This window comes from Zingiber officinale, chromosome 9A, assembly GCF_018446385.1.
Source record: "Zingiber officinale cultivar Zhangliang chromosome 9A, Zo_v1.1, whole genome shotgun sequence".
NCBI classification, from domain to species: Eukaryota; Viridiplantae; Streptophyta; class Magnoliopsida; order Zingiberales; family Zingiberaceae; genus Zingiber; species Zingiber officinale.
Genome location: NC_056002.1, coordinates 47,210,369 through 47,234,053, shown reverse-complemented (window position 1 = coordinate 47,234,053; position 23,685 = coordinate 47,210,369). Strand labels below are relative to the sequence as shown.

General features: G+C 35.5%; 2 protein-coding genes and 1 long non-coding RNA gene across 4 annotated transcripts; all 3 read left to right on the top strand.

The window, feature by feature from the left end:
• Nucleotides 1-4,932: 4,932 nt before the first annotated feature.
• Nucleotides 4,933-7,072, top strand: LOC122020548. Of its 2 annotated transcripts, none has more exons than XR_006122256.1 (3): nucleotides 4,933-5,393; nucleotides 5,546-5,669; nucleotides 7,010-7,072. It is a non-coding gene; the product is annotated as an uncharacterized LOC122020548 (long non-coding RNA). The 2 variants fall into 2 exon arrangements; XR_006122257.1 differs by lacking the exon at nucleotides 7,010-7,072 and adding an exon at nucleotides 5,887-5,946.
• Nucleotides 7,073-9,884: 2,812 nt separating this feature from the next.
• Nucleotides 9,885-11,284, top strand: LOC122021178 (EPIDERMAL PATTERNING FACTOR-like protein 9). The gene is made up of 2 exons (XM_042579257.1): nucleotides 9,885-10,718; nucleotides 10,794-11,284. Exons 1-2 carry the CDS (start codon nucleotides 10,452-10,454, stop codon nucleotides 10,968-10,970), a joined length of 444 nt encoding a protein of 147 aa, XP_042435191.1. The 5' UTR covers nucleotides 9,885-10,451; the 3' UTR covers nucleotides 10,971-11,284.
• A 10,526-nt stretch (nucleotides 11,285-21,810) lies between these two features.
• LOC122020749 lies at nucleotides 21,811-23,464 on the top strand. Its single transcript, XM_042578771.1, has 3 exons — nucleotides 21,811-22,083; nucleotides 22,193-22,259; nucleotides 22,354-23,464. Exon 3 carries the CDS (start codon nucleotides 22,422-22,424, stop codon nucleotides 23,265-23,267), a length of 846 nt encoding a protein of 281 aa, XP_042434705.1. The 5' UTR covers nucleotides 21,811-22,083; nucleotides 22,193-22,259; nucleotides 22,354-22,421; the 3' UTR covers nucleotides 23,268-23,464.
• The last annotated feature ends 221 nt before the right edge of the window (nucleotides 23,465-23,685 follow it).

The window sequence follows — 23,685 nt, the reverse complement described above, 5'->3', positions numbered from 1 at the left end:
GAGTGGAAGAAACAAGAGAAGAAGAAGAAGAAGAAGAAAGGAGAGAGGATGGAAAGATTTTTAATATTTATTTTCTTGTTTTTTTTCTCAAGACCCATGATCCCATTTATAGGGGAGCACCACTTAAAAATAAACTTCTATTTCCACCAATGAAAGTGCACTCACATGTTAGAGAGAGTCTCTTCTTATGTATTTGTTCATAATATGTATTGTTGTGAAACAATATAAACCAACTATCAAGCCTTGAAACTTCTAATGTGGGACTAAAGTCCCATGTACAATGAAGCCTCCTTCATCAATCCACCACTTTCCATTCACATTTTACCAGCAATCCCCTACATGAATGAAAACAAGGTATGTGATGGGATTCAGCAGTTGAGCCAGTATAGAATATGTAGGTTTTATCCTTTAAACCTTTCCTTGTGAAGATCTGTTTACTTATTAGCTAATAATAGACACAATATCCTTGAACTGTTTTGCCGTTTGAGTAAGCATTGACATATCTTACCTATGACTCTTCCTGATACATCTCAGTTCTCATGAGTGTGTCTGTTCTTGATCATGAATACGCTTGGTTTTGTAAGAAATTCTAAGAATTGTGTCTCTAATTCTCTTCGAAGATGTCCCACTTCTTTCTCACATAGATGATCTTTTAAGAGCATTCCATATTACTCTACTGGATCATTAAAAGATGCGTGCTTAACCTCTATCCTTCAATGATCCATTGGGTTATTCTCCAAAGTGAGCAACTTTATTGGTATAGTTAGGTTGTCCCTTTGAACCTAGTTCTTTGGATCTCCAGTCTGCACAAGTTGAGTTTACTTTGGACCAATATTTATCATCAACATCAAGCTCATCCCCCGTGATGAACTTACAACTATCTCTCTGTTTAATCTTTTGGTTAGCGGATCTGATAGGTTATCCTTTGACTTCGTATAGTCAATAATGATAACTCCTATCGAAAATAGTTGTCTAATAATATTATATTACGATGTACTTAGGTTTTGATGTGGCATCTAAATTGTATGCCTCTTTTTGTCCTCCATGGTTCAGTTTCCTTCAATATCCCTATTTCATAGTTTTATTTTCTATTGAGGTAATTGGGTGTGATTGCTTTGTCTATCTCTTATCTCTTGACAAACATATGCTATCAATTAGAGTAGTTAGGTGTAACTTCTTTACTTTAAATTATAAAAGGGCTATTGTTGCTACTCTCTTAGATTATAATGTCGGTTTGCTGCTATTGATGTTGCTTTCATAGAGTTCATTCTATTATTTTTAAACTCCTTATCAATTTTTAAATCTATGAATGAAACTTCCACTCCCTACATTTTTTGTCTCTTCCATCATATGCTCTCGTAAGACTACCATTAGTAGAGCTTCCACTATTTGGAATTGATAATTGACGAGTCTTTGTTGCTCACCTAACATGCACCACCTTTTATTTTGGATCCAACCTCTAATTTAGATTTTTCATTGGTAAGGTACTCATTGTTTTACTTGTCATTCTATTTATTGTGTCCTATCTTATTTTACATTGTCACTAAGCTATTTTACTTTCATTTCATTTTTGACTTCACACTCTATAAGACATGCCTTTATGGTTTGAAATCTTATATTGTATTGGGATGGCATGGTCAAAATGTATCTTTCCATTAAAATTTCAAAACTCAATACTACATGGCATAAATAATATTTTTGTGTTGTTGTGCTAAGATGAATTGAGATATTTTTTTAAAGTGTATCTATACACCATAATGTCAAAATTGTACTGTTTCACACTTTTTCTTCTGCATTTCCTTCCTTCATTTTCAATTCACCATTGACATAATACATCAAAATGTTGACACAATATCAAAAAATTAAAGTCATTCTGATTTAAGGCCCAAACTTTGACATGACTCAAGATAACCTTGCATGCATTATATTCTAAAGCTATGTGGGAGCTAGAACCTCTTTCTCTTACTAAGTTTACTTTACATAGGTTGTAAATGAGTTCTGATAGTGAGGTTTATAGGTCCATTGTGATGCTAAGAGGGGGTGGGGGTGAATAGCTTCTTTTTGATTCGCTCATTGCTTTAACTTTTGTAAGTGTGCAACGGAAATAATGATAACACAATTAGATCACATAGCAACGACATCATAATTTACTTGGTTTACAACCTCCTAGGGCTACTAATCCAAAGCTTAGAGTCCTAGCGATAATACCATTAATTTTCACCTTGTCAGACACCTTCCGGAGCTAGGAAAACCTCTTACAAAAGCAGTCTTTTATAGATTTTGAGAACAACGGTATAAAAAATAAGAACAATATACACAAATCTCGTATAAAAACAAGTCTCTCCTTCTTTCTTCTTGCATGAATTACAGGTGATGAGGAGGTGTTCTTGGAGTGCTTTACCTCAAGACGAAAGTTGATGCAACATTTATAGGATCTTCAAACGAGTAGGACTGCTTCAAAATCTTTAAGATTCTACTTGCAACATATGCTATATTTGACAATTAATTAACCGTTGAGCAAGAAACTTCAAATTTGTGGTTAAAATCTTTAAACCCTAGGTAATGAGAAGTTTTAGAGGAGTGAACTTTAAGCAAGTATGACTAGTAAGTTCAAATGATTAAAAAAAGGTATTTGATCGACCGAAGCATAGTGTCACTAACACTATTTTTAGAGGTGTAGTTGAACCGAGAACCGAGAACCGAGCTAAGATAAATAGTAAGAGGCTCAAGCTTGTTTCATTTTACCTAAGCTCAAGCTTGACTCGAGTTTGATTCAAGTTTTAATTCTTATGTTAGAGCTCGATTCATAATGAAATTAAATAGTCCACGAATAGCTCGAGCTTGGTTCAAAAATGGCTCGTTTAAAAGTTAAACGATCATGGTTCTAACTCAATTCAAAAATGACATGTTTAAAAGTTAAATGAGCTTAGTTTAAACTCGATTTGTTAATATATAGTATTTATAATTCAGATTTTATATATATATATATACACACGAGCTTCTTAACGAACACGTTCGCAAGTCTCTAAACGAACATGTTCTCAAACTCACGAACCAAATATTGTTAAGCTCCAACTCGGCTCATTAACTTAATTGAATGAACTCGAACGAACTTTGTTTTCAAACTAAGACTCGAATAGCTCACAAACGACTTTGCTCATTTACACCCCTAACTGTTTTGCATTACTATTTCTATCGTTCTAACTCAATTTTACAAGGGTTTTGGTTGACCAAATTATGAGTCTTTTTTTTAAGTTTGGTGAAAATGTTTCTTTACAATCAATAACATCTTGTTGAGTGTATCATTTAAGAACAAGTCTAACTTTATATCATTTAATATTGTCATTCGAATCATGCTTGCTTTTAAAAACTCATTTGCATCTAACTTGTTTGAAACCTTTTAACAATTCAATGATATCCCAAGCATCATTTTCATATATGGATATCAACTCTTATTTTATTGTATTGATCCATTTTTTCCGACTCTATACTTTCAATGGTTTGTGAAAATAAAACAGAATATTCATAAATTTCAAAATGTAATTCATTTGCATCTGGTCTTTTTGAGTTATTTTTTTTCAAGGGATATTTCATCATGTTATTTAATATTGTTATGTCGTTCTTCAACAACTAGAATAACTTTTGGAATAACACTGGATGAAGAAATACTTATAGATAAAGAAATATTTATCTTAATTTTATTTATATCCACATTTCATTGTTCTTCGCTCTCATTAACTTCATGATTCTCAAGGAATTTTACATTATCAATTTCTACTATTGTTGGATTATGATTATGATAATAAAATATATACCCTTTAGATTTCTCTAAATAATCAATAAATTAACTACGAATTGATCGAGAATATAACTTTCTTTCATCTGGATTTTAAACTCTTGCTTCTATTAGACAACCCTAAACATGCAGATGTCATAAGTTTTCCACAACTCATAATGAGTTTTTTTGGAACCACCTTACTAGGAACCCTATTAAGCAAGTACAATGTTGATTTTAACACATACATCCATAATGATTTGGGTAATGTTGAATTATTCATCATACTCCTAACCATATCCATTAATGTGTGATTATACCTTTCTGCCACACCATTTTATTAAGGCATGTATGATAGTATATTGTACGCATATCATGTATTTTAAGAGTTTTGCAAATGAACTTGGACATTATCATGTATCATCATACTTCCTATAGTATTCACCCCTTCTATCAAATTTTACAATTTTTACTTTCTTGTCTAATCGTCTTTCAACTTCATTAATGTATATTTCAAAAGCATTTACTATTTGATATTTTTTTAATTAAACGAATAGACATATCCATAACATGAAAAATCATTAATGAAGATGATAAAATATTTTTATCTGCCAAAAGATAAAGTATCAAAAGGTCCACATACATCAACTATTTCAAAAGGTTGAGTATTTCTTATGGTTCCTTTCTTATGATGTCTAGTTTCTTTTTTCTTAACACAATCTACACAAATTAAACTTAGTAAAATATACATTATCTAGAATTTCATTCTTACCAATCTTTTTAATCTTTCTTTAGATATGGGACCTTAGCGCCTATGACACAAGAATGTCAAACTTTCATTAAACATATTACACTTAATTTCATTATTTTTATGCAAGTAAGGATTTAATAAATTTATTATCAAGTTTAAATTTATATAACCATCAATAAAAACTCCAGAACTAATAAGTGTAAAATACCGAAAATGGGAGAATAGTGATAAGAGAATTTTCTGAAATTTTTAGAAATTTTTCGAGAATTTTTCGGAGCTCGTATGGACGAGTTTACGGGGATAAAAATAGGCTCCGGGAAAATCTGTTTAGGCTACCCTATTTTAACGAGGAAAAGTTTTATTTTACTTTCTTTTCCTTATTCCCTTTTTATTATCTGCCGACGGTTTCTTTTTTTCCCCAAATCAGCGACGTCGTTTCCCCCTTCTCCTTCTCCTACTTCTCCCAAAACCCGATCCTCTTCTCTTCTCCCTCGTGTGCACGCCCTCACCCCCTCTGCCGCCGACGACAAGAGCCCTAGATCTTCCTCCTCTCTTCTGGCCGACGCCGACGCCGGCATCACCAGGAAGCTTATCATGCCGGCTGCCGTGAGCCCTAATTGTGGTCACAAGATTTCTGCCGAGCCTTCTTTCCTTTTTCCCGGCTGTGGATCCAACCCAGACTTGACCTTGCCGTCGAGTGTCCTGTTCTTCTTCTCCGGTCTGATCTGAGCAACCGTGGCAATTACTGTGATTTGCTTTGCTTCTGTTGGGCGCCGCTTCATCTGATCAACCGCAACAGCCGACCCTCTATAGCCTACCCAATTCCATTGCCCAACCAGATTTGATCCGTTTGATTACAACAGTGAGGTGAGCAACTTATCTTTGTTGTTTTTGTGTATTATATCACTGGTTGTATGTACTTGTTCGATTTGAGGTTGGGGTACAGATCCAATCAATAGCATTTGGACCTGTTGGATAACGGCAAGTGCTGATTTTGAGTATTTTGATTTATGGATCAGTAATTCCAGGTAGCTGCGGCCAGAAATTTTGGTAGTAGGTTCCTCAAGATTGGAGCAGCTGTTTACCTTGAAATCCAGTAGCAAACGACCCTTTTTCAACAGCAAGCAGTGGCTGTGATTTGAGGTAAGGGGTAGGAATTTGATATATTTTGTAGTTAGGTGCATGTGTAGTAATTTTGATATGTGATGTTGATGAATTAAGTTTATGTATTGAATTGGAGATAAATTGGATTGCTAGATGGTTAGATTGATCAGGGTTTTACCCTAATTTACCCTTAAGGATTTTATTTAGCTATACATTTGAGTTAGCTAAATAAAATATATTTGTATTGGTGACACAGGACTCTGATTCGAGACGAGCATCTCGACGTTAGATTTGACTGGATTGAACCTGCTATTTGAGGCGGGTACCTTGACTTATCTTTGATAATGTCATGTTGATATGTTTAGTAGGTTATAGCCTTTAGTAATAATTATGTTCGTCCTTGTTTTGGTATGTCACTACCGGATACCTGTTACATGCTTGTTTGCTCACCTGTTATGCATTTTATGTTAGTACCCACATGATTATATATATGCTCATAGAGGTAGTGACATACCATGCCTTATTATGTTCAGGACCTTGGTTTTTGTTTATACCATACCTGTCTTGTGTACCTTAGATCTTTGGATATGACTTATTGATAATAGAGTACATATTTTATATATATGTGGATTGGTTCAGGATATTGCCATGCTTAGTGTCATGCATCATTCGCATGATTGCATGCTGCGCGATAGTCTGCTCCATTATTGTTGAGCACATTGTCGGTTTCATCTCTGTCGGTGCTCCGTTGGTCCGCTCATGGGTAGCATGACGCAGCGTGGTAACACGTCGGTTTGGCTCTGTCGGTGCTCCGTTGGTCCGCTCATGGGTAGTGTGATGCAGCGTGGTAGCACGTCAGGGATCCCTCCCCGTCATCGTGTACCAGGAGATGAGAGCATTGTGCTCTCCCACTTATGATTTAGGGTAGGAGGATAGGTGTACTCCGACAGCATCCCGTCCACTCGGTCACTCATCAGGAGCAGTGACATCAGAGTGCACGGTTGTCACAGCCCTACCCACTCGGTCTCACCATTGTATGTGAGATGACTGACTCGCGTCAGGGGTGACCATGTCATTGGCATCATATGCATTGATGCATATACTGATTGTGTTTGTTGCATTTATATGCTACATTTGGATGGATGTATATGTTTGATATGCATACAAGATTTATGATACTTTCGGTCTGACGACCTGACTATTCTGATAAGGGGCTCTGGTGAGTACAATTCTCTTCAGCCTATTCTATTATGCATTTCCAGCTTTTGTCCAGGAGTCTGTACTCCATAGTTATTACTGTCTGTTATATCTTACTATACATGTCAACTGGTATCTGCTGAGTTGTTGAACTCACCCCCGTAGACACTATTTTTTTTTAGGTACCAGGTTGTTTATGGAGTCGCTTCGAGTATCCTACCTGTCGGTCCCCACATCACATCAGAAGACTTGTCTCTGCTTGTGTTTATTTTTATTTTGGTATATGAACTTGGTGTATTTAGCTTTGCGTTTCCGGTTTTGTTTCTGGAGTGTGTTTTGTATTGTTGTGGTGTAAGCCTAGCCAGCTAGCAGTCTTCACTTTTAGTTTTGTATGTGTTGTTCATTGTACTTCCGCTGTGTTTGGTTTTGGTACAGCCGAGTGAGCTGTTAGATTTATATATAACTGCGTGGTTGTGTTTTTTTTATTGTATCAGCCGAGTAGGCTGCATATAAACTGCGTGATTGTGTGTATATTCCAGCCGCCTGTGGCTGATGTATATTGTGTCTGTAGTAATGATTCAGATTGTCACCCGTACAGGGGAGGTGCTGCCGAAATTTCTTCTGACAGGGACTTTCCCAGGGCGTGACAATAAGTCTTGAAATCTTATATAAATTAAAATAATCTTTTCTAAAATAAAATCAAAATCATAAACATCAAATTTTGAAAGCGAAATAAGGTTCTTAGAAATTGATAGTACATAAAGAGTCTAATAGGTATAATGATAATTAGTATCTAAATGATAAGTCCCTATGCCTTCAATTGGAACCTTTATATGATTTCCCATATATAGAAAAATCTTAGTTCAATTTATGGTATGGATGGTGAGGAATCTTTGCATTTTTTTGTTGGTAATCCAAATTTTCAATTCTTCGAACAGATCAATCTTGGAGGTGACTGGTTCAACCCCATGAAAGTTTTTCACCAACCACCAGGATAAATTTAGAAGTGTGAACAACTCGTAGCTCCACAATCAGTGTTCTAAGGTTGTCTTCCTATTGGAGGAAACTAATTTCACAGTGCTCCGCAACTAAGAATTGACCCATGAATATCTGATTAATTGTGAAAGTGTTGTATTGTTGCACTGTACCTTAGGGGCAATCTCTGCATCATTTTGGATACATGAGTCATAGCACCAACATCAAACCACTAAGTATTATGAGGAACATCAATCTTTAATTCAAAACAAAAAATAAGTTGTTAATATACCTTTCTTTACAAACCAAATTTTGCATTTAGAAAAATCCTCTTGATAGTGTCCTTTCTTATAAAAATAAAACTTATTATTATGTTCCTTCTTATCCATCTGAGGAGCTTTAATATGTCTTTTAAAAAAAAAAAAAAACTTTTAGCTTTTACTTTTAGTATTTTACCAGCTCCTCTATTCAAGGTTAATGAAATGTCTTCACAAATTCTTAAGCCTATTTTCCTCTTGAATAAGCCTATTTATCAATTCATTAACATTCCATTTTTTTTTCCTTAATAGTGTTATATTTAATTTGAAAGACACCATATTCATGAGATAGTAAGTTCAGAATAAACTAAATCAAGAAAGAGTCATCCCCTATTATTCCTAAGGCCTTTAATCTTGCTACAATATTAGTCATCTCAATGGTATATTCTTGCATACTCTGTGATCCATCAAACTTCATGATCATGAGTTGTGTCATTAATATACCAACGAGTGACTTATCAGTAGAATGAAAGTGATCTTCCACGAACTTTAAATATTCCTTTGTATTTCTATTTATGGAATGATAGTTTTAATGTTGTTTACAATAGTCATTCACATAAACATAAGACTTAATCTATTAAACCATTCTCATGTTTTATATTTGAACTTCTCTTGTTCATATGCTTGAATTAGTAATAACAATGTGCTTTTCTTTTAGAAGTGTCAAATTAAGATCCAAGACACCTAAATAAAAATTGATTTGCTCACTCCATTTAGAGTAAGGATGATAATGGGTTGGACTTGGAACAGATTTCATATCCTCCATCCTTATATCCGTCGGATATCGGATATCCATTTCTATACTCATATCCATATATCCATTAAAAGATCAGATATTTTCAATACTAATATTTTTTATTTTCATCCAACTAACATTGTTCAACAAAAGCATATTATATATATTATTTAATCAAGTATTTAGGTAGATATAAGATATTGATAGTTCTTTCGATCCATATCCTCTTTCATTTAGGTCGAATATTAAATTTTTTATTAGATTCTAAGAAAATTATTATTCCTATTCAGAAAAGTTCAAACTATTAAATACACTAATAATAGAAGAAGTTTGCGAATGAATAGGAATTATTACAAACAAGACATACAGATTCATATAATATTAGAATATATTTAATACACCATTGGCTAATATTACAATATACTTTCAAAAATTAAATGTCTCATATTATTAAGAAAATAAAAAATATTCAATCAAACACATATATGTCACCTTTTGAAAAATAAAATATATTTAGTTTAAGGATTTTAATTTTCTTAATTTATTTAGTAATCCGAGCTCTTCTAATCAACTAATCCAAACCAGTTGTCTATTAATTATCAAGATAAATAAAAAAAAGTGTGAATAATTCGTCGCTATGATAGCGAGTGTTTTAGAATTATCTTTCCACTTGCCACTTGAGAATGAATTATGTTCCCACTTACCACTTGAGGAAAATAATTTTACAATGTACTATAACTGAGAATGAAATTATGAATGTCTGGTAGTTCACTTTACCATTGTACAGTAGCCGGAGAACATAGATTTCTTAATGTAGACACCACATATAATAAATATGTTTATTATATTTATATTGTTATATGTTTTACATAAAAAGTCACATATATTAATTTTTCTCTACTTTCCTTTCTATATGAAAATACTTAGATCATTATTATATTTATAAATAACTTCTTTATTTTATACCTCCATCCTACATCAATTATAAAAATTATTATTATTATTATTCGCATCTGTTATGATAGAGATGAATCACATCCAATTAATAACTTCAATTGCATAAAGTTATTTTAGTCTTAATTTCATTTTTTCTTTATTTTTTAAGGCCAATTACATTTGATAATTATCTAACACTGCACATCAAATTTGTTGATGAACGTTCAATTCATTCATGTACAATCCTAATAAATTCTTCCTATGCAACATCTACACTTCACTTCCCTTCAACTAGACACCATCCAAGTGAATATATAGAGACAAAGAAAAATAATTTTTTAAAAGAATTATATATTGAAATTATAAATTAACTTACTACCCCCAACTAATTGTAAGGGTCACATGAGACGCTACATTAATTTATATATACCATGATTAATTAGGTCCTCTCACCCACCCAAACCCAAGACTAGAGGGAGAGAAAATCCAAATGAAAAATAGAAGAAACTAATGAACAGATAATTAACAAGATATATATATAAATGGACAAGAGGCAAACAACAAATGTGAAATCCAGAGAAAAAGAAATCATTCAAGCGTGCAGCAGCTAGCAAAGAGTGCATCCTAATAATTGACATTCAACTTTGTCATCAACTGTGAATGCAACATTACATCCAGTGGGGGACCTCAAATTCTTTGGTTGCATGCATGGGAACATCCTACAGCCCAGGCCCCTTTCTTTTATCTCCATTCCACCTCTTCTTCTTTCCCATCCCTTCCAACTTCTTCAACTCAACAGGAGAGTCCATGGCAATGGCTTCCACCTCCTTCCTCCTCTTCTACTTCCTCCTCTCCCCCTTTAGCCACCTCACAGGCTTCGAAGGACGAGTTACTACTGATCACTCAAGCCTTCTTCCACTGCATAAGGTCAATTTCTACTCCTCAATGCATGCTCTCGTTTGAGCACACACTTAGCTTCTTATCTATTGATTGTTTGCTCAGGTAGAGATGGCCAGTGGTGGCATGACTAGTGGGGAGTTGATAGGCTCCATGGCTCCAATCTGCACTTATAATGAATGTAGAGGTTGCCGATTCAAGTGCAGCGCCGAGCAGATCCCTGTCGACGCCAGTGACCCCATGAACAGTGCCTATCGTTATCAATGTGTGTGTCACAGGTGATCTTGTCAGGCACAGACTTACTGGAATCACAAGTTTTGCAGCAATTAGTATTGTAGATCTTATTCAGAGTACTCCTGCTGTTCTTGTTAGCTCATTCATGTAGTTTAGAGCCTGTGTGAAGTATTAGTTTTCCATGGAGGATTTGATTGAGAAGATTTGGGTTTTCTTTTGGATGGTTAAATGAATGACTATGAAAGTGTAATTCATGTGATAAGAGGGTGAAAAAAGGTTGCTTACATCATGCATCTAGGGTAGGGCTGTAACGAGTCTAAGTTCATCTAAATATTTTGTGTTGTTCAAACTTGTTTGATAAAGTAATTGAGCTAAGTCAAATTAAACTTAAAATGAACTGAATAATTGAAATAGTTGTTTAAGTTTAACTTGATTTTTTTTTATAAACTTAAATTTGGTGTTGTTTAGATTAGCTCTCAATTCGAGTTTATTTGGTTGCTTAAAACTTTTATATTTTTAAATTTATTTGGTTTGTTAGTGAGATTGATATTATAAATTTATATGTTCGTTTTGAAAGTTTGTTTGTCTATTTACAAGACAAGAGTTTTATTGATAATTTTTACAAATAATTTAAAAATTTTATCTATGAACATTAATAAATTGAAGATGTCATTTAATTTAATTAATTATTTAAAGTCATTCATTTAATTAATCTTAATCTGGTATATATTAAATGATTATAAGTCGAACACCAACGTTTGATTTATTTAGAAACTTATTTACATGTGAGAAGAAATATGACTAGGTTTTAGATTTTCATCCGTTCTTTTATCTACTGCTGAAGAGACCAAAAATACTGTGGCATCCATTTAGGTTTGAACTAAAAGAATACATGCATGTGCTGGTCCTTGTAAGTCTGCAATATTGTCAGTGAACAACAAAGAAAAAAATGGTCACCTAAACTAATATATATTGAAGTGAATGTTCTCTATCATATGTTTATTGTGTTGTTTGTCATACATAAAGATATAAATATAAAAACATAATCTGGCACAAGTTAATAGATTGATACCTCCAACTTATACTTAAGCCGGAGAGGTTAACAGCTCAAGCACGCCAACGAGAAAGAAGTGTCAATTAATGATCAATCTAAATATGAATTGCGAGGACTTTAGTTCCTTAGGTGCTCCATGTGCCACACTCTGTGCCCACCTCATTCTTTGCCCCTTGCTAGGGCCGTCAATCTATTATATCATTTTTGAACACATCGAAACAATCTACTTGAATTTGACCATTTGGTATCATTGTACCAAAAGATGATGTCCGTGAAGTTTGAACAACTTCACGAGAAGTCCCTTGCTCAAAACCATAGTGACACAATGCTTATGTGTATGCACTCATGCAAGACTTGATCGAAATACAAATGGAGACGTGGCATGACCAAAGTCGTTGATGACTCGATGACTCAAGGTTTGTGGAGATCGGAGAAGGATAGTATTAGACATCACATGAAGAAGGCTAACTATGTAGGTGAAAGATAGCACGTGGGGAGAGCTAAGGAAAAACTCTTGGTGAGTTAAGAGATATGTGACCGGGAGTGGGTAGTTCTTAACTTAGGTGAAGGCTCGACCATTAAAATGATTGTAATTAACAAACATTACCAAAAAAAAAAAAAAAAAAAACACGATTTTAAGGGTGAATTTAGGGATGAATTTTTTAAAAAATTTCATCGCAATTTTTTTTGCGATGAATTTTACGACTAAAATATATTTATCGTAAATCAATCGTTGCTAAATTTTACAATGAAAAAAATAATTCGTCCCAAATTTTACGGTGAACTATAATTTTCGTCACAAATTTTATTACAAATATACACCTTATAGTCTTTAAATTTGGGACGAAAATAGATTTTCGTCCCGAATTTGAGACAAATTTTGATTCGTCCCAAAATCCAGGTTTACCCCGAATTCTCAAGGTTCGTCCCAAATTACGGACGAATTTGGTTCGTCCCAAATTCGGGGCGAACTAGATTCGTCCCAAATTTGGGACGAACCAAAATCCGTCCCTAATTTGGGATGAACTTTGGGAATTTAGGGTAAACCCAGATTTTGGGACAAACCCAAATTCGTCCCAAATTTGGAGACGAATTTTGGTTTGTCCCAAATTCGGGACGAATCAATTCGTTCTTAATTTGAGATTAACACAGTGTGGGATTTTGGGATGAACCCAAATTCATCCCAAGGTTCATACCAAATTCAGGATGAACCCGAATTCGTCCCTAATTCGGGACGAACCCAAATTCGTCTTAAATTTGAGACAAACCCAAATTCGTCTTTCCTAGTTTGTCCCAAAACAAAAAAAAATCACAACTTCTCTACATTTTTATTTTCTTTATCCTATTTACATATCAAATACATCATTACATAATCTGAACTATAAATCTCTTTTCATTCCTATATCCAAATTTAAAATATATTAGCTAAATCTCAACACACATCATATTTATACACATCCAAACAACAAGAACTACACATCCAAAAAATAACAAAAACTACACATCCCATATCTAACATTCAAATATGTCAACTCAACACACATCATATTTACACATCAAAACAAGAACTAGTTTGGTTCAACAACTCATAATCCAAATAACAAATACCTCAAAGCATCTAAAGCATAAAATAAAATATTAATCGTCATGCTTCGGGAGCTTCATGCGCCTTCTTCCGTTCTTCGTTCTTCTTTTCCTTGGTCAAATTACAAATAAATAATAACTAACATTTATAACAAAAAATATATATATATCTAAAACATATCAATGATATCATATTGAAATAAAACATCTAAAACTTATGCAACTAACTTTTCAATGTCATGCCCCTTTGCCTTTATCTTTGCTTTTCTCATTCTTTATATTTCCTTGTGGTTCCTAATGGCTACAAGGAAATCTTGATCATTTTCTTAAAGATCATAGAGGGGTAAAAAAATCAATCAAAGTGGGAAATAAGTTTGCTTCAATTATCCCAATTCCTTTTCTTTCATCTCTTTGAGGTGAGCTTCAACTTTGCACAAAACCCACTAACCATTAAATGATCAAGGTGAACTTCAACATAAATAGTGGAGTTTCATACCTAGAAGAAGCAAGAATCCAAGAAAGATTAAGCAAATAAATCTAGAGGAAGCAAAATAGTTGGATTGCAGAATTTTAACATAAAATGATTTTTACACCATTAATACAGCAATATCATCAGTTCATACCAACAAAAATAAGAAAATCTACTATTGTAATCCAAGGTTAAAAAATGTAACTACAGAAGATCTTTTTTTCTTATACGCCTATATATTCTTCTGTGAAACGTCTTGTCCAAATCAACTGTGTCCTCGTCGTATCATCATGCTATGTCATGTTTTTAAAATAATTCATCCAATTGATCTATTTGATAGTACAGATATTCTCTTACCTAAGGATTTCAATATTGAATGCATATGATTCTATTATCTAGTTTTTGTGACACACTATATGAATTATCAATGTTTGGATATGATGTATCCTAATACATGATTATCATAATATATCAAAAACTTAGATAGTAAAAAAATATCATTTATCCTTATTTACATGAAACATACATGAAATAAAACTTGTAATTAAGCATAATAAAAATGTATAAATCATGTAATAAAAAATACATGTATCAAATGTTTATGACATAATAAAAGTATTGAAACATATATAGCTAAATTTGCATAGATTAGTATTAGACAAATTAAAAATATAAAACATGGCATAACATGCAAAGTAAGGTAAAATAAAAATATAAAAGGAACTATCACAATACATGCTAAAAAAATTCTAATATAAAACTTACCATAAATTAACTAAGATTCATCACCATCGCCATCATCATGATCACCATCACTATCACCGGGAGGATTCTGACTTGGAGTAGAAATTAACTGAAAATGCCGCAAAATCAATTCCTGATTTAGGCGCATTTGTCTCAGTTCTTCATCTCTTTCATTTAAAATCTCCTTCAACTGTGAAACCTCTTCAGTCAAGTGATTCATCTGCTGGGTTTGTGAGGAGGAAGAAGATATATGACCAACTCTATGAGTGCGTTTGGTTCAAGTTATCATGTATAACCTTGATTATGTGATTATCAGGTAATCACATAACCAAGGTTATGGGGAATAAAACATAACCAAATATTGTTTGGTTCAATCTAGGTAATGCAACAAAAACTTGTTTGTTTGAAAGCTTTAATGAATAATCTAATTTAATATTTTACTATATTATCCTCAGTTACAAAACCAACTATATTTAACTCTACGTTTTTTTACCTTTTCTTTTTCACGTTTTTCTTTATTTATATATATATTTTTTATTTTTTTATTTTGTTTGTTTTTTTATGTTTTTTATTTTTTTCCCATTTTTTTATGTTTTAAAGTTTTTTAAATTTTTTTATTATTATTTTTTTAAGTTTTTTATTTTTTTACGGTTTTTTGTTTTTTTTTATGTTTTTACATTTTTTTTATTTTTTAAAGTTTTTTTTATTTTTAATTTTTTTACATTTTTTTGTTTTTTTATTTTTTTATTTTTTTTATTTTTTATTTTTTTACGGTTTTTTTGTTTTTTACAATTTTTTAATTTTTATGTTTTAACGTTTTTTTTATTATTTTTTACTTTTTAAATTTTTTACGTTTTTTATTTTTTTAATGTTTTTAATGTTTTTAAATTTTTTATGGTTTTTTTTCTCATTTTTTTTATGTTTTTCTATTTTTTAATATTTTTCTATTTTTAAAGTTTTTTTACAATTTTTTATTTTTTAATTATTTTTTATAGTTTTTTTATTTTTATGTTTTTTTTAAATTTTATTTTTTATATTTTTCTATTTTTTTCTTTATGTTTTTCTTTTTTGTCACATTTTTATCTTATCCGAGGGTATTTTGGGTAAAAAAAATTCGTTAACTCCGGAATCAAGAAAAACCTCAGTTTTCCGAGGTTTTTCGATTCCTGGTTGCATGCGCTTTTTGCTGACATGTCAGACATAGAACATTACTTGGGAATTATCAATTACTTAAAATCAGAGTTTTTATTGATAACCTTGGATGGATAACCAAGGTTATCCAGAATAACCCCCAACTAAATGCACCCTATGGGTTCTGCTTAAAGAACCCATTCTAAATATCTTTCCTCCTTTTTTGACCCTCCACTCTCCTGAAGCCATAAATTTATATCAGCACCAACAGATAGCTCAAACCCCTCTATATCTGGACTAGTAGAACTAGAACATCTCTGTGCTGCCTCTAGTTCATCATATTTCTCCTGTATTGTAATAAAAAATGAATTATAATTATAATAACATTAATTTAGGAACGCAAGACTATAAAGTTATAGTGGGTATATTAATAATAGAATCTAAGTTATAAATTTAGATCCAAAATTTATTCAAACCTTGATTGTTCTAGCTCTATCCCGCTCCAAGTCTTATCTTTTTTTCTGAAAAGTGCGGGTAAAAGTTTATATAAATGTAGGCTCCTTTCCTAGTTCTTTGGATTAAAAAAAGATGATTAAAAATAATTAAATAGTGTCAAATAGATTAAGAAAATAATGGGAGTATTAAAAAATTACCAATATGTGTTTATACTCATCAATATTGATAGATCCTCCTGCATATGTAGCAGACATGTCTCTAGAATTAAAAGATTGATTTGTTTTATTCTGGTGACTTCTTGTTTTAAACTCCTCAATTTTCCAATTATTGGTAATCATTATCTAGTTTTCCTCAGTGATGAATGGTTTTTGTTGGATCCAATAATTCGCTAAAAGGGGGGGGGGGTGGAGAGAGGGGGTGAATAGCGATTTAGAAATTCGAGTAGAAAACAGAGCACACAGCGGAAAGATAAAATCGAAAATAGACCAATGCTAACACAAGTAATTTTTTACTTGGTTCGGATCCTTCGTCGACTCCTACTCTAAGGTTCGCACTCATCGAGTGCTTTCGTTAGGCAATCCACTAGTAGTTCGAAAAATGTGATTACAAGTGAAATTACAAATGCTTTTAAAGTAGAAATACCGACAACAATAAGGAATGAAGAAGAAAGGCAACACGTTGTCGGAGAAACTTCACAGCAGGAGCACAACATAGCAGAACAAGCGTTAGAAGACGTTGTCGTGAATTATTCTTTGCTCCAGGGTGCATCCTCCTTATATAGGAGGCTTCGGGCACCCGGATCCCTTCTGGGTGCCTGGAGTGTGACGTAGCCCAGCCAGCCATAGAGCTCCATGTGGCGACGCACGATGGGGATAAAGTTTGCATTCCGGGCACTCGAATCCCTTCTAGGTGCCCAGACCGTCCGGGCGCTCGGATCCCTTTCAGGCGCCCGAACCTCCATTTTCCAGCTACCTGTAAGAAAACGTTAGTCTGAGGCGGAATGCAAATTATACAACCCTGCAAAACAAAGTGTTAGCATAATTTATATAAGGAACAAGTAGTAATTAGATTCTGTCTCGCCAAGACCGGAATCTAGTCAAGATCTCAACTTAGAGTTTCGAAATGATTCTAAGTTGGATTGACACCTAAGTTCCCTTCCCGAAAACGCGTCCTCATAGTCACTCCCCTCCAGTGACTTACCTTTACTTACCTGTCAGACGTCCGGTCAACCCGTCGACCCGTCTGGACTTCGTGCCAGCTATCCGGTCAGCCCGTCGACCTAGCAACACTGAGTTAGCACAGTAGATAAAAATAGTACAGTAAACATAGGGTTACCTCCCTAGGGTTGTCTAGCTTCACTTACTAGGACTTTCATTGTCTGGCTTCACTCACTAGGACTTCCTCCACTTAGCTTCACTCACTAGGGACTGGTTTCACTCACCAAGACTTCCCCCACCTAGCTTCACTCACTAGAGTCCGCCTTCACTCACCGGGACTTCCACCACCTAGCTTCACTCACCAGGGCCCGACTTCACTCACCGGGACTTCCACCTTGCCCAACCTTTGGTTAAAACTTACCTTTTCTAATCATCTAGTCCTGACTAGACTTCTCTCTCCCAAACGTCAAGCCCTATTTGGGTCAACCCTTTGTCATATTGTCAAATATCGAAACCCTAAAGGTCGATTGCACCAACATTTTTTCCCCTTTGACTTCGCATGATTGAGTATATGGCGAATGTGATCGCCACATTTTTTTCATGAAAATCCTTCTTATTTCCATCTCATCACTCATGTCCCAAGTGAATGATCGTTGTAATAGAAAAAAATAATAATTATTTATATATTTACTTTCATTTAAGATATAAAACAAATAAGATATACCCTAAATTCACTCCACCATAACTCTCTAGTCGGTGCTGGAGTGCTAATATAACTCATCGAGCCCTCTCTCCAATGGTTATTCACAATTCTATTAATCTCATGAATAACATGGATAGAATATTATCAAACCTATTATAATTTACAAAAAAAATGTTAAATAATTATGAAAGTTGAAAAAATAAAATATTTTGATTTTACTTATGAATCTACACAAGGGGCTATAGACTCTCGAGTGTCTGGCCTCTCAGCAATCGAATATCGGAAAGGAATGGAAGAGGTTACCGGGGACTCGATCGGCGAAGGTACTACCGAAGGGGAAGGGGAAGGTGATGGTGTACAGAAAGGTATTGTTGAAGGTGTATGCGACAGTTCTGCAGTGCCTGCCTGATTAGGTGGGGGCATAGATATAGTGTCTGTAGGTGTTGTATGCTGAGCTCTCCGTCTGCGATCACCTCGTCGAAAGAGATTCTGAAAATTCAAACATAGGAAAAATTTAATATAAATTTGTTTCATAATAAATAATATTCAAAGGCAAATTTATAATAAATAATATTTAAAGGCTTGAGGTCTTCTGAACCTCCAACAATCTAAAATTTACATTAAAATATTCAAAGGCTACGTGAGTGCTTTATGCTTCTATCATTTTTTTAAAATCCAAGGAGTTGTCACTCATAATTACTAAGATATCAATCTCTAAAAAAGGAAAAATTTGCAAGTTAACAAGATGAAACTTATCCAAGGACAAATCTATATCCCCTCGGAGCCCAATTGCAAAGGAGGCCTCCTCAAAATGATCTTTACTAGTTTAAACTCCATTGTAGCTTCATAAGAGTTATGGCTCCCTGAACATGGTGTAGCGGCAAGATGTTTAATAGACTACCCAAGCACCCATGATTCGAATCCCAACTATATTGCATTGTATGACATTTTCCTATAATGGGATGAAAAATTTAGAACGTTGGTTGTATAAGATAGAGACACGCTAGAGGGGAGTGAATAGCGCTCATGACTTTCACGTTCGTTAAAAACTTTACAGAAAACGTAGCAGAATAAATAAAGAGACGAAAAGTCAATACTAACAAATCCATGATTTACTTGGTTCAGAGCCTGTAATGACTCCTACTCCAAGGCTTGTACATGATAGTGCTTTCATTGGACAACCACTAATTAATCAAAGAATACAAATATAGTTTCGAATGATTACAAGTAATTTGAACAATAAAAATATCAACAACTTTGGATAATGAAATCTTTAACGTAGTCGTCGTTAGAGCAGCTTTTGGGCGTCTGGAAGCCTTTTTTGAGCAGCGCACAAGAGAAGAACTTCTTTGGATTGATGTTGTTGAGCCATTGGTTGAAGCCTCTTTTTATATCCCATTCCGGGCGCTTGAAACCCCTCTAGGTGCCTAGATCGTTGACATGAGTTCGGCCAGTCGTCGCGCTCCAACTCAACTTCGGGATAACTTTTCTAGCCCAAGCGCCCGGACCAGCTCCGGGCGCCCAGACCGCCTGGGTGCCTGCGGCACCCGCCCGGACTAGCTCCAGGTGCTTGAATTCCTTCTGGTCGCCCGAACTCCCTTTGTTCACACTTCTCTTTCATAAAAAAAGAGTTAATTCAAGAAAATAATATGTAAAGAATGACAAGATTTGACAGTCTTCGAACTGTTCGGTCCTAACTTTGAGTTTCGCCAAAACTCTAGGTCGGACCAACACCTATTATTCTCTCTTCGGGGAATGTGTCCTCACCTACTCCTCTCAAAAGAAATTATCTTTTGCCAGAACAGTCCTCCAGACCGTCTGGACTTTTTCTCAGCATTCGAGACTTCAGGACTTCATGCTGAACGTTCGATCCATGACCTGTCCAGTCTTCCACCTAGTGTCCGCGCCTCCCAGGATTTTCACTTAGAGTCCTTGACTCTAGGATTTTGCCCAAAGTCTTTGACCCGCTAAGACTTTGCACAGTCTCCTGGACCAGGACTTCATTGTCTAACTACAACTAGGACTTTCCTTTGCCTAAGCTCACTTAGGACTTTCCTGCATACTTAGTTCAACTTGTTAGATCATAAAACAACTTAACTTTGAACACTTTGTCATTATCAAAACACAAATTCAATCATCTGGTGCTCCCTGCACCAACAGATTGTTAAACAAAGGCACGCTTGCGCTTTCAGATTTACCTGGTGGGTAAACCAGGGGCAAGGTCGCTCGTCTAGCTCCAAGATTAATTGAGCCCAAGACTCAAATATCTGGGTTATCAAGGACCAAATACCTGAATTATATAAAAAAAAATGACTCTCCACCTTTCTTTTATACTGGGGTGGAGCCAATGTTGGCCCAGCATGGACAGTTGTCCACACTGGGCCACAAAATATAAATTACACGTTGTGAAGGGAAAACCAAAGAAGATAATAATAATTAAAAAGGCTAAAACTTAAGCTCCATAGCTCACATTACAAAATGAAATAAATTTTTTTTAAAATTGGAAAACAAGACCGTGTAGAAATTGTCATAGACTGCCTCAATCTTGGCACTTGCTCAAACACCATGAGTTACGCTTGTTATATCAATTGTACAATGGTTAGATATGCTCCTGTCGTTGCCTTATGCGGCCACGTTGTTGCTTGGTGGAGCAGTAGTCGCTCGTGAGACTATCACATTGTTACCTCGTCGAGTAGCATGAGTGATCATATCTATACTGAACCAATATCCTAGTTTCGCCCTACTTCTATGCATACCTTAAGGTATAACATTACATACAAGTTGGTGAGTAAGCCTATTGGATCTGTAGGGAAGTTTAGGTAGAAAACAAACAAAAGAAAAACTTTATTGGAGGTCAACAAATATTACAACTTCCATCCATGGTATATCATTGTAAATAGGATAGAAATTAAAAGGGTATTCCTTTTTAAAATAAAAATCAAAACAATACATTTAATATATTTTTCATTAAAAAAATACTTTTATTTCAGCAAAGTTATAGCAACTATAAATGTAATTGCTATAACATAAAATAAAATTATTTTAATTTGATTAAAATTATCAAAATGCTCTTTATTAAATTAATCAAAATAATTACTATAATAATTTTGATGGCGTGTAAATAATTTGACTAAGTTAGTGAGAAATATTTCAATAAAATAGTATTTTATATGTAATAATTTTGATAAAACAATGTTTTATTTTGATTAAATAGGTTCAAGATGGAATGCAGAGGAAATTGTAAATACAAAATTATAGATGAGATGTGATTTTGATAATTTTTAGATAAAGATAAAAAGGGTCCTCTTTTAATTTTCTTTTTAATTCTTTCTTTATGAAATATATTTTTAAATGATAATAACATAAAGAACCTTGTTTTTTCTTTTCATTACTTTCCCTTTAAATTTAATGCTGGAACATCATATGGCGCAGGAGGAGCACGTGAGACGCCATGATCCGATCCAGAGGTATCGGTATGGCATGCTACGAGCGAAATCGGCCACCACGTACCGGCCGTCGGCAATGATTTGTTCTCGAATCGTTACTTGTAACGACACGCGTAGCGTAACAATCGGGGACACCGTTATATAGTTAATTCCCGGTGTGGACTGCGGTCAAAGGCAGAAGAACCATTTGCTATTTCCCCGTCTCCCACAAGTCTACGGATCCTTCTCCACCGCTAACTGCAGCGCAATCAAGGGAAGGAGATGGCGCACGCGTACGTCTCCGCCCTCTCCCTCTCTGCGCCTTTTACAGCGACGCAGTGATCGGCAATGAGATAGCGACGTGAAGAAACGCGCGCCACCAGGGGGAGGAGGAGGAGGAGGAGGAGGTCGAGAAGGACTTCGTCGCCGATTCGAAAGGTGGAATTTGATCCCCCCCCCCCCTTTTGCCGCCTTTCTTCGATCTTCTTTCCTCCTTTATTTCTCTATTCGTTGCTTTGCTGATGTCTGGCTCTGTCGCTTTCTTTAGTTGATGATAGGAGAAAAGGCGGGACTTTTTAGCCTCTTCCTGGTGTTCGACGAGAAGAATTCGCCCGGTAGACTCTGGAAATCTTCGCCCTTGGACTGAATAGGCAAGGAGGCGATTTTGTGTTTTGAGTTCCATCGCTGTTTTTTTTTCATTTGTTGTAGATTGTGCTGTCGATCGCCGGAGGAAGGAATTTTATCTGCGGGTTTTGTGATAAAAATCGGACCTTGGAATGGAAGGTAGGGAGCTCCGGCGAAGCGTGACGTTGTCGGATCAGTTGTCGGTCGACGACTCGTCCAGACTCGGAGACCTCCTCAAGATTCGGGAGGAGGAAGAGACGCGATTCTCCCTCCGCGAGTCGTTGATCGTGGGGCCGGTTGTCACATGCGAAAAGGAAGAAGACTCCGCCGCTGACGGTGGCGACGGCAACGGTGGAAGGACGCTCCTCGACATCATCCTGCAGGAGCACGAGGTGAATGGGGTCGCGGAGGACGGGAACTCTAGCAGTTCCGCCGAATGGAAGACTCTGAGAGACCACTTCCTCCTCCATAGCGACGGTGCTTCCTCCCGCTGCCAGCTTCGATCAAGCTCGAATCCCGTGCGCGATAATTCCGGCCACCTCATTCCCGCCGCAGCCTCCTCGGAGTCCAATTATAACTCAGACCTTGCTGACCCACAACCCACTGACGTCGCTGCGGTGGCACCAACGGAAGTACTTACAGCTAGCGAACTAAACAACGCCGATGATTCCGCTGTTGCAGAGGGGGAGGAGGAGGGGGTGGAAGAGCCGGGCAGAGTGTCGCTGATGGCATTACTGGAGCAGACCGACCGTCAATGGGGCGGGAGCGGGAGGGAAGGGCTATCTCCGTTGGCAACGGCGGCGGAGGACGAGGAGGACAGCGGCGGCGGAGGGGCGATGTCATACATGTGCTGTGTGTGCATGGTAAGGCACAAAGGAGCTGCCTTTATCCCCTGCGGCCACACCTTCTGCCGCACCTGCTCACGCGAGCTCTGGCTCGGCCGTGGCAGCTGCCCCCTCTGCAACCGCCAAATTCTCGAGGTCCTCGACATCTTCTAATCCCTCCTCCTCTACTTCCAGCACCTCAACTCAGGCAATGTCTCCCCCTGTGTGGTAACTGATATCTACTACATATTTGCTATCCAATCTGGTGTTGCTGATCCAGTACTCGACTTCTATTTCTGATATCTGAAAATCGAGAACAGTTTAATATAATAAGTTATGAATTGCTGATCTTCGATGACAGTGTTCTTGGATGAGCTTGTTTGCAACTCTTCAGACCTTTCTTTCTTTCTTTTCAGTTGATTTGGTTTCATTTTGATGAACAATTCATCAAACAAGACACTTAATGGCTTATATGCATTAATCTTTTAGAAATATTCAGAAGCATAGATGATGATGATCATATTCTACAAAAACCTTGGGCAAAAACCATTTCATTCTTCTGAAACAAAAGACTGTATTTCACTATAGTGAA

Bases quoted from the DNA above. Each gene is read 5' to 3' on its own strand.
- LOC122021178 (XM_042579257.1), top strand. From the start codon at position 10,452: ATGCAACATTACATCCAGTGGGGGACCTCAAATTCTTTGGTTGCATGC. The intron at 10,719-10,793 runs GTCAATTTCTAC...TTGTTTGCTCAG, and splicing joins GCCTTCTTCCACTGCATAAG to GTAGAGATGGCCAGTGGTGG.
- LOC122020749 (XM_042578771.1), top strand. From the start codon at position 22,422: ATGGAAGGTAGGGAGCTCCGGCGAAGCGTGACGTTGTCGGATCAGTTG.